The 13,192-nt window shown below is 36.9% G+C and overlaps 1 protein-coding gene across 1 annotated transcript; it reads left to right on the forward strand.

The window, feature by feature from the left end:
* The first annotated feature begins 9,539 nt into the window (after positions 1 to 9,539).
* LOC112006306 (uncharacterized) lies at positions 9,540 to 11,332 on the forward strand. Its single transcript, XM_024038588.1, has 5 exons — positions 9,540 to 10,088; positions 10,217 to 10,263; positions 10,722 to 10,773; positions 10,861 to 11,193; positions 11,276 to 11,332. The coding sequence occupies exons 1-5, from the start codon at positions 9,540 to 9,542 to the stop codon at positions 11,330 to 11,332; spliced, it is 1,038 nt and encodes a 345-aa protein (XP_023894356.1).
* Positions 11,333 to 13,192: the final 1,860 nt, after the last annotated feature.

Below are 13,192 nucleotides of genomic sequence, written 5' to 3' on the forward strand. Positions count from 1 at the left end.
GCTGAAACTACTAATGTTGACCATGGTGAGCAGGTTTGGGCTAGGAGGGTTGGCAAAGCACCAGTTGTTGATGACCAAGTTAAGGAGATAAGTGAGGCTGAGGGGAGTGACTTAGAAGAAGAGCCACACATGCAACCAATAGACATTGGTGAAGATAGTACTGATAGTTGGGACAATCAAGCTGAAGATGATGACAGCCAACCAGGACAAATGGGTGGTGGTGTCATGAATTCTGACTATGACAGTGAGGAGCTACTTAGTCTTGATTAGAGTTCATCAAGTAGTGAACATTGTGAAGTTTCAAGTAGTGATGGTGAAACCCCTACTGCTGAGGTTGACAATTCTATTAGGAGGAGCAGATACCCAATCTTTAGGCCGGTAGCCAAAGCTGAGAACCTTAGGTTTGAGAAGGATATGTTGTTCCTCTCACCTAAACAATTTAAAGATGCTATAACTGATTATGCAGTCCATGGTGGGTGGGGTATAAAATTTGTGAAAAATGACTTGGTGAGAGTGAGAGCCCAATGCCAGCCAGGGTGCAAGTTTGTTGCCTACCTTGCAAAGGTGCCAAGGGAGAAGAGTTATAGATTGAAAACACTGAACATGACTCACACATGTACCAGAAGTTACAGAAATCCAAGGTGCACAGCATCATACATTGGGAAGAAGTTAATGAAGAGGGTTAGGAGACAGCCTGACATAAGGCTCAAGGATATTCAGAATGCTGTGCATGAGAAGTATGTGGTTGACATAAGTGCAGGCAAGGCAAGTAGGGCTAGAGAGAAAGCTCAAGAAGCCGTTGATGGGGCCCACACTGCACAGTTCAACCAACTGTGGGAGTACTGTGATGAGTTGAGAAGATGCAGTCTTGGGAGCACCGTTTTGATGAAGGTGCATACTTATAATGATGGTGATTTGGCAGCTGAGCATGACTTGGCAATTGGGCTGCCATATTTTGAAAGAATCTACATTTGCCTGGAGGGTTGCAAAAAGGGCTTCTTAGCAGGGTGCAGGCCAATCATTGGTCTAGATGCATGCCATCTGAAGATAAAACCTTCACATACAACACGAAGCTGCTACAATCACTCTGAAGCTAGGGATCGTGCTTGATGATTTGGGGTTTTTTGTGCTTGCTGACAGGGGTTTTTTGTGTCGTCTATGGTGATTTCACCGAGGTTAGGGTAAAGTATTTAGTATTTAGTATTTAGTATTTGGTTAGTTTCTTAGGCCTACGGTGTTTTTGTTAGTTTTTAGTTTTAGTTGTTTGGGGTTTGCCAGCACATGACTAACTGGCAGGGCGGGAAAGCCACGTGCGTTAAGTGGATAATATTTTAATGTTCTTCACTTGTGCCGTTTGCCAGCTCAGCGAATTCCGTCTCAGATGTAACGTCAGGGACTAAAATCGGTGAAAAAAAAATTTAGGGACCAAAGTGGAAATCGTGTAAAAATGTAGGGACGAAAATGGTATTTCTGCCATTATTTTACTACAGTATTTTCAATTTTTAGTTTTTAGCAAAATAAGCTGTATCCAAACAGGCCCTTAAAGACTACTCAAATCATGCCTTGTTGAAAGTGTAATAATCTACAATATGTTTATTTGCTAATTGGTCTAGTATGAATATTTCTTTTCTTTCTTTTTTTTTTTTTTTTAAATATAATTTAATTGTTACAATAATTGAGGAGTGGAGATATAAATTATGATTCTCAGGGTTTATTTGGATACAGCTTATTTTGCTGAAAACTGAAAACTGAAAATACTGTAGCAAAATAATTTTTAAATGTGTGAATAGTTCCGTGAGACTCATTTTTAATATTTTTTTCTGAATAAAGTGGTTGTGGGTCCCATGAACAGTGTGTGAACAGTACTCAACAGTGCATAAACAGTGCTCAACGGTGTGTGAATAGTGCACTTGTCCCCTAAAGCAGAAACGCGTGAACAGTACTCACACACGCCCCACACATCGTCAAAGTTGTACATGCGCCAGTCTATCTTGATGACTTCAGAGAGAGTGATCAGCCTTAGGCTAATTATGTACTAACCCTATATTGTAGTATATATGAATCTAGATGTATAGTACAAATAATGTGGTAAAATAATACAACTTGTATATCAAAGCTAAATTCATGCCTCTAAGAACTACTTTAATCTAATAACAACTACTTTATGATGCATCATATGGCATGGAAAATCAATTAGTGTGTAAAAATACTAATGAATGTTTAGACCCCCAATTTCAAATTAAACCAATACAAACTTATACCTAAACAATAGATGTGTGGAATAAAGTGTACAAGCAAAAACCAAAACAAACAAACACCTCTACACTGTAAATAATCACAACATAGCAACAATTAAAAGTAGAGAGTAAGGGTAAGAGTGATGCAAACACAAGGACAACACCGGCACATGTTATCAAAGAGGAAACCGAAGATCTCGGCGAAAAACCTCTCCGCTGCCCTCCAAGTAATCAAATGATTCACTAAAGAATAAAGTTGGGATACACGAATAGCAATAGACCCTCCAAGCCTAATCTATCCAATGCACGTAAGCCTTCCAAGCTTCTTGCCCCAACAAGGTTAAGCCTAACCATGTCTTCTTTAGCTTTCCAGATCCCACAATAAGCCCATTGCATCAACCAAGTGAATTGGTCATCTCCGAACTGCTTCCCAAGCACCAAAATGCCTCATCATTGATATGGGTGAGATAAGGATTTGACAAATGTACCTCTCAAGGATATGTCAATGGAAAGGGTGAGAGTTAAGGAATTTGAAGAATCAAAATGTCTAAGACTATGGATGAGTCAATCTTGATTTTCTCTAGAGTTTCTCTCTCAAAAATTCTCTCTGGAAGCTCTTTACATTTCGTGGGTATAAGGGTATATATAGTAGGGTACATAAGGAATGTGAAAGATAGTTTTCATCCAAACAGGGCATTCTGGCAACTTGGCCTTACGACTGGAACTAGTCACGAGTTTGAGTCGTGAGATAACTTGCAGGCCAGACTGTATTTTTTGTCCTGTAGTACTCCTGCTGTCGTGACCTGTCAGTTCCCTGCATGCTTTACACGTGTGTCGCTTTGGCGACTTGTCAGTCATGAGTCAGTCGCGAGATCTAATCGGAGGCTCCTTTGAATGCACACATCTTGTGTGTTTCTTTCCACTCTCTCACATATAATCATTATATAATTCCCACATAAATACAAGGTATCTAATTGCTGAAATTACAAACAAATTTGGTACGAGATAAAGTCAATACATGATTGAATAAATTCAACCTTACATGGCATAATGACAATATCCCATACATCTTAATCCAAAGGAACATCTTAATAGCTTCTTCTTTTTCTTTTTCTTTTTTTTTTCTTTTTTTAATTACTTTTTATGTCCATAGCATTTTTACAATAAATCCTTAATAGTAAATTGTTATTAGTTCTAATTTGAGCCTATTACTGAAATTATTTTTTTACTTACTAGTAACAAATTTTCATTAAAAATATGTTGGAAACACGTAGTAGACATAACATTTTGTTTTTTCTTTCTTTTTGTATTTTTCTTAAAATTAAAATAGAATCCATGCTCATTGAAGTGACGAACTTTCAAAAACGATCGCAAGCCAATAAGCACCTAGTTCTCTGCGAGTAATTATTGGGTACTCTCAGAGTACCATAAATGCATACTCCTCCCTTTCATATAACTGTGGGTCCTATTAATTATATTTATAGTGGGACCCACAATTCATGTGAGAGGAGGGAATACATATTTATAGTACTTTCGGAGTATTCAATAATTTTCATAGTATCATAAATATAGCAGGGCAACTACTCCAATTAAAGCAAATTTATGAATTATCAACTACGTACGTACCTACCACCACACATCCTTGGTGCGGTAGACACTCTACAAGTATAAATACTTGTAGGGTGTGGGAATAAGAGCTGGGGTTCAAGTTTTCAGGAGGGAGTTTCACACACATATACACTTAGATTAGGTTAGAGTAAAATTCTATCTTGTAAAAAAAAAAAAAAAAAAACTACATACGTACCTCTGTCCGGTCATGTTGCTTTTGAATTCATATTATAGTATCATATACCCATCCGGTCATGTTGCTTTTGAATTCATATTATAGTATCATATACCCATTTTGTATAATCTACTCACTTCGTATGAAGTACTGTTATAACAAATTCTATATAACAAATTATTATTGGTTTTAAATAGGGGTTCATTGTAAAATTAAATTTTAGCCCACCAATAATAGCATGTAAGAACTTACTAGTTATAATTGTAAAGGTAACATTTATCCTTTTCATATAACATAAGGTTGAGTTAGAAGAACACACATGGACCATTTTCAGGTATTTCTGCTACGAACAGCACATTTATTCAACGTCATTTTTGCTAAAATATATGTAATTTGAAGTGTTCAACACTGGACAATATTAAATGTTTCTGAACTGTCAGTTTGACATAATTGCCCATTCAATCACCTAGTGTTGCTTTTTCATAGGAATCAATGAGCAAGCGAACTAGCAATAAAAACAGGCATTTAGTTTGCTAGAGAAGTAGGAGTGTGAAACATTATAGTCGAAGGCAACTATCAGACTCAGACATCGATGAAAATTTTAGTTAGTTCAGCGAACTAAATTTGTTGGAGGTAGGGCATGAAAAATCATTGGAAAAAGTTAATAGATGCCAGTATTGGTTTATGAAATTTTTTTTTAGAAATTTTTTGATGGAAAAAAACAAAAACAAAAAAAAAATTGATTTTTTTAATAATTTTTTATATTTTTCATGAAAATAATATTAAAATTTTTCTAAAATGATCCATTAGTAAATGCCCCAAAAAGGCCTATTTATCATATCAAAAACTTATGTGCACTACTTTTTGAAGCTCCATAGTTTTTCAGGTAAATTAAAGAGAAAATAAGCCGGTGCTCAAGGAAGTTACGGCCTTCTTAGAAGGGCAAGTAATTAATATTGGATGTACTACAACAAAGTTAACTATGTATCTACCTTTTTACCAAATAAATAAGGAAAGGAAATCAATGTTATTCTTTAACGATTATCGAAAAAAAAATTATTTTTTCACCACATTAAGCCATTAACAGTAGAACATTTGCACATGGTGTTGTAAAGTGTAATGACTAAATTGACTGCAAATTGAAAATAATATGGATCAAATTGATTGTTACAAAATGGAAGGAACAAATTAACACTAACTTTAAAATGTAGGGATCAAAATGCTATTTTTGCCCCCCAAAAAATTATTTTTTTATCTACTTTTACCTTTACATGGGTGGTAATATTGCATGGTGCAATGCAATAGCATCAGATCTAATTAGAGAAAGTCTGTAAACTCAGCAAATTTGAAACTTATTAATGCGACAGATTATTAGTAGGAGATAAAAAAAGTGATATAAGTAGTAATTTCAAGTAAGAACTAATAAAAAATTTCAATTCAACCTATATCAAAAAAATTGTCAAATTTCTTGTTAAAAACATTTATCCAAATCCACCACTTGGCACCAATTGAAACAGCATAATTAATTTCTGGCTTTGGATCGCACTTTGCATTTCATTCCTCTTTATATACAAACATTTTTATCATTTTTATTTTTTTAATTTTAACTTTTTAACTTTTTTTTTTAATTTAAGAGTTGAGATTAAATTTTTTTTTTTTCACCTTTAATTTTACTTTGGATAACTATTATATTATCGTCCAATCTCTCTTATCTCAATTATCAATCCTTAATTTCTCGCTCAACAGCAGGAAAAAATACACCTGATTATTGATATATATTTTCTCATACTCACAACTGATGAAACTCACCAACTGTAAGTCCCACACAACTGTGAATGGGAGGAAGTATACACCATACTTCCTCTGAAAGCGATGCTTCGGTCCTTAAAAAAAAACAAAAACCTTAAATCCTATTCCGTATTTATTGGGTCCCTCCATGTTAGTAATTACTTGCTGGTCGTGTCAGGCTCCTACCCCCAAAAACAAAGGTGATCTTCGTGCTTTAAAACAAATTTTGCCAAGTAAAAACACTTATTTTTAAAAAAAAATTTTAACTTTTTTTCTTCTTCTTCGAGTCTTTTACAGCCCACGAAATCTGCGACTATGACTTATTTTTCAAATTTTGGTGGGTGAAAAACACTAAGGTATTAAAACAGACACAAATTTGACCCAAGTTAAATTTGAAATGAGTGAAAATAGGACAACTAAAAATTGGCATAACTATACTATCCTTGAAAGTTGGCTAGAAACTCACTAAGCAAAATTGTATTAACAGAGTCCTAAACACACTTATGGATCTCAAGTCTTAACTAGTAGTCTAGTACAAGACACCCAATTAATCGACCTTTTAAAGTATTTTTCTCTTGCTGTTTTTTTTTTTTTTGGTGGTAATCTTTAAATATGTTTTTCTTTAACTAATTAACTCCAACTTAAATGGTTGTCTCAAAAAAAAAAACTCCAACTTAAATGATATTTCCTTCACTCAAATGGGTAGGTTAGTTTCAAAATTTAATGCTATTTCCTTCTCTCAAAAATCAAAATGGGTAGGTTAATTTCAAATTTTATTGGTTGTGTGAGTAACTTAAACAACTAAAACAACAACCACAGTAATAATAATAATTATTATTATTATTATTATAACAACAACAACAACAACAACAGCAGCAGCAGGAATTTTCAATTTAAATTCCAAATAGTTTCTTCATGAATGAAATTTAAGTATAGAACCCCGAGAGTAAAGGAACGTTAATGGCAGGGGACCTCCGATATTTATTCGAAAAGGCAGCTGGTTCAGCTCCTTAAATTACGTTAGGTTTATGTAGGCTCCTATCTTTTTATTTTCTACGTACGTTCAATTATTTTGCTTTCTGGCTTCTCAAAAAAAAAAAAAAAAATTTATTTTGCTTTCTCAATTACTTTATTATGTACGAAACTTAACCGTTAAGGAGCAGTTTGATAGATTTGTTTAAATACATGTTTTTAATTTTTAAACAATATTATACGTATTTTTACACACTTTTTTATCTATATATATTTCCACATATGTTTTTAAACAACAAAACACATGTTTTTAAACACATGTACCAAACACCCCTAAAATGCTCTAGTACACTACTGTTTATATTTTGTAGCAAGGAAGTTAATTTCATACCATACCGATCGGTGCCGCCGGAATTTGCCGTACTGGTGCTTAGGCCGGTACAGAAATGCTCTTGTTTCGTTTTGATTTAAATACCGACTGTACCAAAGCCGTTTTAGACATACCAGGATAAATACCGGATTTCGGCCGAAAAATAGATACCGGACGAAACAAAAAATCTCAGAAAACCCACCAAATTTCAAGATCCACCTCCTCGGTTTTTCCTCCTCTTCTTCGTATTTTTCTCTGCTACGCAATTCTTCTTCTTTTCCTTTGTTTCGCCGGCCTTTGTTTCTACAGCCCCTTCATCTTCTTCATTCATTTCTTCTTTTCCTTTGTTTCGTTGGCCTCTGTTTCTATAGCCCCTTCATCCTCTTCATTTATTTCTCAACATGTGTTTGTCTCTCTTTTTAGTTTTGGTACACTTACTTGAAAATAGAAAAGTAGTCAGTCAAGAAGCAAGTGACAAGACTTCAAAGTAAAACGTGTGGAGGTGAAAAAAAGAATGAAAAAAAAATCCTAATGAGTTAGGACTTCCAGTAGTTGACTGGGTCAGGGTGGCTAGGTCCGAATTAAAAAAATATTAATATTTGTTTTAGTAACTTATTATAATTTTGGGATAATTACAGTAAACCCACCTAAGGTTTGGCCCGTTTTCACTTTGTCTACCCGTGGTTCAAAACTTATCACTTTGCCCACCTGAACTTCAATCCGTTACTCCCCCGTTGCCCACCTCACCCTCAGACATTAGACAAACACGTTTTTATTCCAAATTAGAACATAAAACGGATCAAACAACATGAACTCATTCTTTTTCCCTCGCGAGCCCTAGGAAAGCGAAAATTCATTTCTGTATCTGATATTGACATTGTGTTGCAACCCAGATGAGCAACGAGTTGTTCGAGGGACTAAAATCCTTGTAAGAAATCAGTCACTGTTTGGGTTTTTACTTTGGGCTCGTGGTTGTTTATTGTATTTTTAGTATTCAATCAATGGTCAATGTTACATGTAATGGAATGAGAATATTGGTTGTGTCTGTTGATGCTTATGAAAAATGTGACCACCTGTTCTTTGAATTTGTGTTTGTTTGTGGGCATTTTGTCTGTCTGTCGTGGTCATTGTGTCTCACAGTGGACCTAAATTTCTATTTGCTTTAAATTCTCAGTGTTTGCATGTGTTTAGTAAAACAGAATCAAAAACAAAGCAGAAAATGTGGTCCCTCTGTGTGTGTTGCATCCTAAAAGCAAAACAGAAACATGCAACTGTTTACTCTTTTGTTGTTTACAATTCTTTAATTGTTAATTGTATACATGTCAAATGGTAATTTGTTATTGCGGATGGATGAGGAAGTGAAATTGGAGGTACATTATGGGGGAGCTTTTCTGTGGAACCCTAGTTTAGAATACTTTGGAGGGAAAAGTTGAAATAGTGTATAGGGATCCTGATTTGCTTAGTAATTTTGAACTAAAAGGTATATATGAGGAATTGGGGATTGATGAACTGTGTAGGGTTCATTATTTAGGTCCTGGGGGCAACTTGGAGCAAGACTTGAGGCTCATACAAGATAATCAAGATGTGGTACCCCTGTGCAAGTCTAATGAGGGAGGGTCAAGAGACACCATCATACTGTATGTGGAGAATGGTAATACTCCCCTTGCAGTTGAAGTTCCTGATGGTGCAGGGGTTGGTGTAGGAGCTGGTGCAAGGGATGCAGGGGGCGTAGGGGCTGGTGCAGGAGCTACTACAAGGGGTGATAGTCTGGAGGAGGAGTTTGATTGGTTGAATAAAGGTCTGGAAGGAGAAGACTTTGCTGATGACATTTTTGGTGAGTCTTCTCCACCTCATCCAAACACTGATACACCTCATCCAAACAATGATACATCTCATCATCCAAATACTGATACACCTCATCATCCAAACACTGATACACCTCATCCAAACACTAATACACTTCAGCCAAACACAAATGCACCTGGCCCAAGCAATGTTCCTCCTGCAAACATAGATTTAGATGAAGAGTGGGCTGAACCAGCTTTAGAGGATGATATTGCAAATGTGGATAGTTCTGATGATGAGCAGGGTGACAATTTGGAGTTCAATGAGAGGACTGATATGGAAAATGTTAGGTTGGCAAAAGGGATGAGGTTCCCAAACTCCTAGGTGTTTAGGAAGGCTTTGAGGGAGTATGTGATTCAACGTCACATTGATGTCAAGTGGAAGTTGAATGAGAAGAAGAAGATTTCTGTACATTGAAAGAACAATTGTGGATGGAGGTGTTATGCCTCAATGGTGAGTGGAGAATGCACATTTGAGATCAAGACATTTTATCCTGAGTGTACCTGGCCCCTAACATTTAAAAATAGGCAAGTTACATCAACCTATGTGGCAAAAAGGTATTTGGAGGATTTTGGGTAAGAATCCTAATTGGGAGGTCTCAGGTGTTAAGCACCATGTGATGCAGAAGATTTCTGTTGATTTAAGTCTTAGTCAGGTGTATAGAGCAAGGACGGCAGCTAGGGGGCTGATTACTGGGAATGAAGAGTCTCAGTATGGCCTACTTAGAGATTATGCAGAAATGATATTAAGGACAGATGTAGGAAGCAGGGTGATTCTGCAAACAGAGATGGAAAATGAGAATGCAAAGCCCAATTTTAAAAGGATGTACATTAGGTACAATGCTCAAAAGGTTAGCTTTCTAGGTGGTTGTAGACCCTTTGTTGGGTTGGATGGATGCCACTTAAAGGGTAGGTTTGGTGGGCAATTATTATCTGCTATTGCCAAGGATGGAAATGACAATATATTCCCAGTGGCAATGGCTGTGGTTGAGCAAGAGATAAAGGATAGCTGGATGTGGATTTTAGAGCAGTTTGCAGATGACATTGGCAGGCCAGAAGAGCTCAATCTGGTATTCATCAGTGACAGGCAGAAGGTATTACTTACCTTAGCTATTTACATTAACTTACTTGATTGTAGGGCCTTTTACATGCTTACTTGCTTTTTACATGCTTACAATCTGATGACATTAGCTTACTTGCTTGCATGCTTATTTGATTGCAGGGCCTTTTACCTGCAATGAAGACTCTATTCTCAACTGTGGAGCACAGGTATTGTGTGAAGCATATACAACTACTTCAAGGTTAACCACAAGGGCATGGAGTTGAAGAGTGTTCTGTGGAGGTATGCTGGCACAACATCAGCCAGGGAATTTGAGAGGGGGATGGACCATCTTAAAAGTTTGGATGAAGAAGCTTGGAAGTACCTGGCTGATATAGAGCCTGCATAGTGAACCAAATCCCACTTTTCTTCAAAAGTTTTGACAGATTATATGGTAAACAATCTGAGTGAGAGTTTTAACTCTATAATTGTGAAGGCTAAAGACAAGCCCATCTTATCAATGCTAGAGTGGATCAGAGTTAGGCTTATGAGCAGGTTGTATATAAAGCAGGTTGTATATAAAGAAGACTAGCATAAAAAAGTATGGTGGCAAGTTGGGTCCAAGCATACAAAAAAAGTTGGAGCAGTTAAAATTAGAGTCTAAGGGTTTCTATGCAATGCCTTCTAGGAGGTTTGTGTATAAGATTGACAATGAGAGGGAAAGACATGTGGTGGACTTGGTAAATAGGACATGCAGTTGTAGAGTATGGGACTTGATAGGAATCCCCTACAAGCATGGAGTTGCAGCCATTTTTGTGAATCGTTAGAAACCAGAAGACTACACCCATCCATGCTACTACAAGGATGCTTATGTGGAGACATACAAGACACCTATACCTCCCATGCCTGGCCAGTCTGAGTGGATGTCAAGTGGCCAACCCAAGCCTGTTGCACCTATTGTCTATAAGCCACCAGGCAGGCTAACCATGAAGAGGAAGAGAGATGCTGATGAGCCGAACCCTTATAAGGTGTCTAGAGTAAACAGGCCACTGAGATGTGGAAAGTGTCACCAAGAAGGGTACAATGCCAGGGAATGCAAGGCCAATGTCACTGGTGAGACAGCATGGGAGAGGAGGCAAAGATTGCAGAAAGGAAAATCTGTAAGTTTTTACAATTTTTTTTTATTCAAATACAAAATGCCAATAACTGACACTGTAAAAACATGCTCATATTTGGTTGCAGGGAAGTGGAAGGCCTTCCACACACAGACAAGGATCCCAGGCCCCATCTTCATCATAGAACCAATCCTCAGCTCAGCCTCCACCAACACATCAGCCTTACACTATGGCCTCATCCTCATCCAACCAGGTAGTAGGGTCACAGTCACAAGCTCCAGCTCCACAGCCACAAGCTCCATGGTTAGGGCCACTAGCTCCATGGTCACAGAACCCAAGTCAGTGGTACTCTTCAGACTTCAGGTACACAGTTAGAGGAGCTCTTTGGTTCTCTTCAAGCCAGCCAGCACCACACACCCCTGCAGAAATATGGGACAGTAGAGCACCATCATCACAGGTACTGTACTTGTAGGTTTGATGTTTTATTTATTGCAACTATGATACTAGTAGCTAACACGTAAATTCTTGTACTTTGTAGCCTACAAGACCACCTGCTTCCAGAGGAGAAGCTGCTTTAAGAGGAAGAGGTGATGTAGCTAGGGCTCAAAAATGTAGAACAAGAGGTGGAAAAGCCAGCTGTGGTGGGAGAGGTAGGGGCAGTAAATGAAGACTAAGTCAAGCCACTTTTGTTGTTGTGTATAATGTGTTAGGGTTATGTAATGTTAGGGTTTTATGTAGTTTGTAGACAATGGTAGGGCAGACAATGGCAACACTTTTTTATATAGCTGTTTAAATACTTTTTGTATTTTTGTAAGTTTTGTAAACATTGGGCAGCTGCAACTATTTTGGTTGTTGTACCAAATGCCTTATATTACTGATGGTTGATGAAAGACTAAGCCAATAACACCTTAAAATATGTATACAATTTTCAACTTAATGATAGGTGTTCATAATTATTATTCTAATTATTGCAGTTTTTTATTTGAGTTATTATTATATGAGTTTGTTTATGTGTGCAAGGTGTATGTGTTGAATAGCAGGTGTATGTGTGCATTTGTTGTCTTTTCTTGCAAGTTGACAAATTGTCATGTACTTTAAAACAACTTTCGACATAATTATCTTCACGCAATGCACTTTATGCATAAATCAACACAGCTAACAACATAAAACAAAACACCAACACCAACACCAACAGCTCACAACTTACAAGTAGCCAATTCACTTTAGACAAAAATACCAACAACATCTAACAGAAATAACACTTTATCTTAAAAAGGCTTATATTATTAAGTGGCTTCAAGCCAACAGCATCTACCACCTTACATAGTTCTCATTCTCAAAAAATTCTTTCATACTTCTATTACAATACAATTGAGGACCAGCTTATATTACAACCCATTAGGCAGACTCAATCTCATCATTCCAACATTCTCACTTGAGCCAAAACATGAAAACAACATAACCAAAATAAAAAAACACTATGACACAATTAGTGCAATTCTGCACTTTCTCTCTTGCTCTAAAGCTCTCACTGCTATCTCCATAGCTTGAACAGAGGAAGCTCAAAACTTTCTCTCCCTCTCAGTGGCTTTTACTGCCCTGTCTTGGGCAATTTCTGCCATTTGGGTAGCTTCTGCTGCTACCTGGATAGCTTCTGCTGCTGCCTGGGTAACTTCTCTTTCCCTTTCATGTGCAAGTTGCAGCTTTTATTGCACTAAATGGGCAGCTTCATTCCCACGCATACAAGGGGGATTATCAATCCATCTAAAGAAAGGGCACTTGGGACCAACCTGTTCATAAATTGAGTTGAACACATGACATTCCAATCTCACGTGAATCAAATAGATTAAGTAAAAAGTATACTTACCTTATATCGGCTACAACCCAAAAACCTTTTCCCAAAATTATCCACTGTCAGACTTGTTCTCAACACACAAGTCTCATATGTACACATATGCCCACTTGAACCTGAGTAATTTCCACTCGAAGAAGACATCGATTACCAACTTCTTGTGAATCAAAGCTACCATTAAAAACTTGAAAT

This window comes from Quercus suber, unplaced genomic scaffold (genome assembly GCF_002906115.3).
Source record: "Quercus suber isolate HL8 unplaced genomic scaffold, Cork oak 2.0 scaffold_141, whole genome shotgun sequence".
In the NCBI taxonomy this organism is placed as follows: Eukaryota; Viridiplantae; Streptophyta; class Magnoliopsida; order Fagales; family Fagaceae; genus Quercus; species Quercus suber.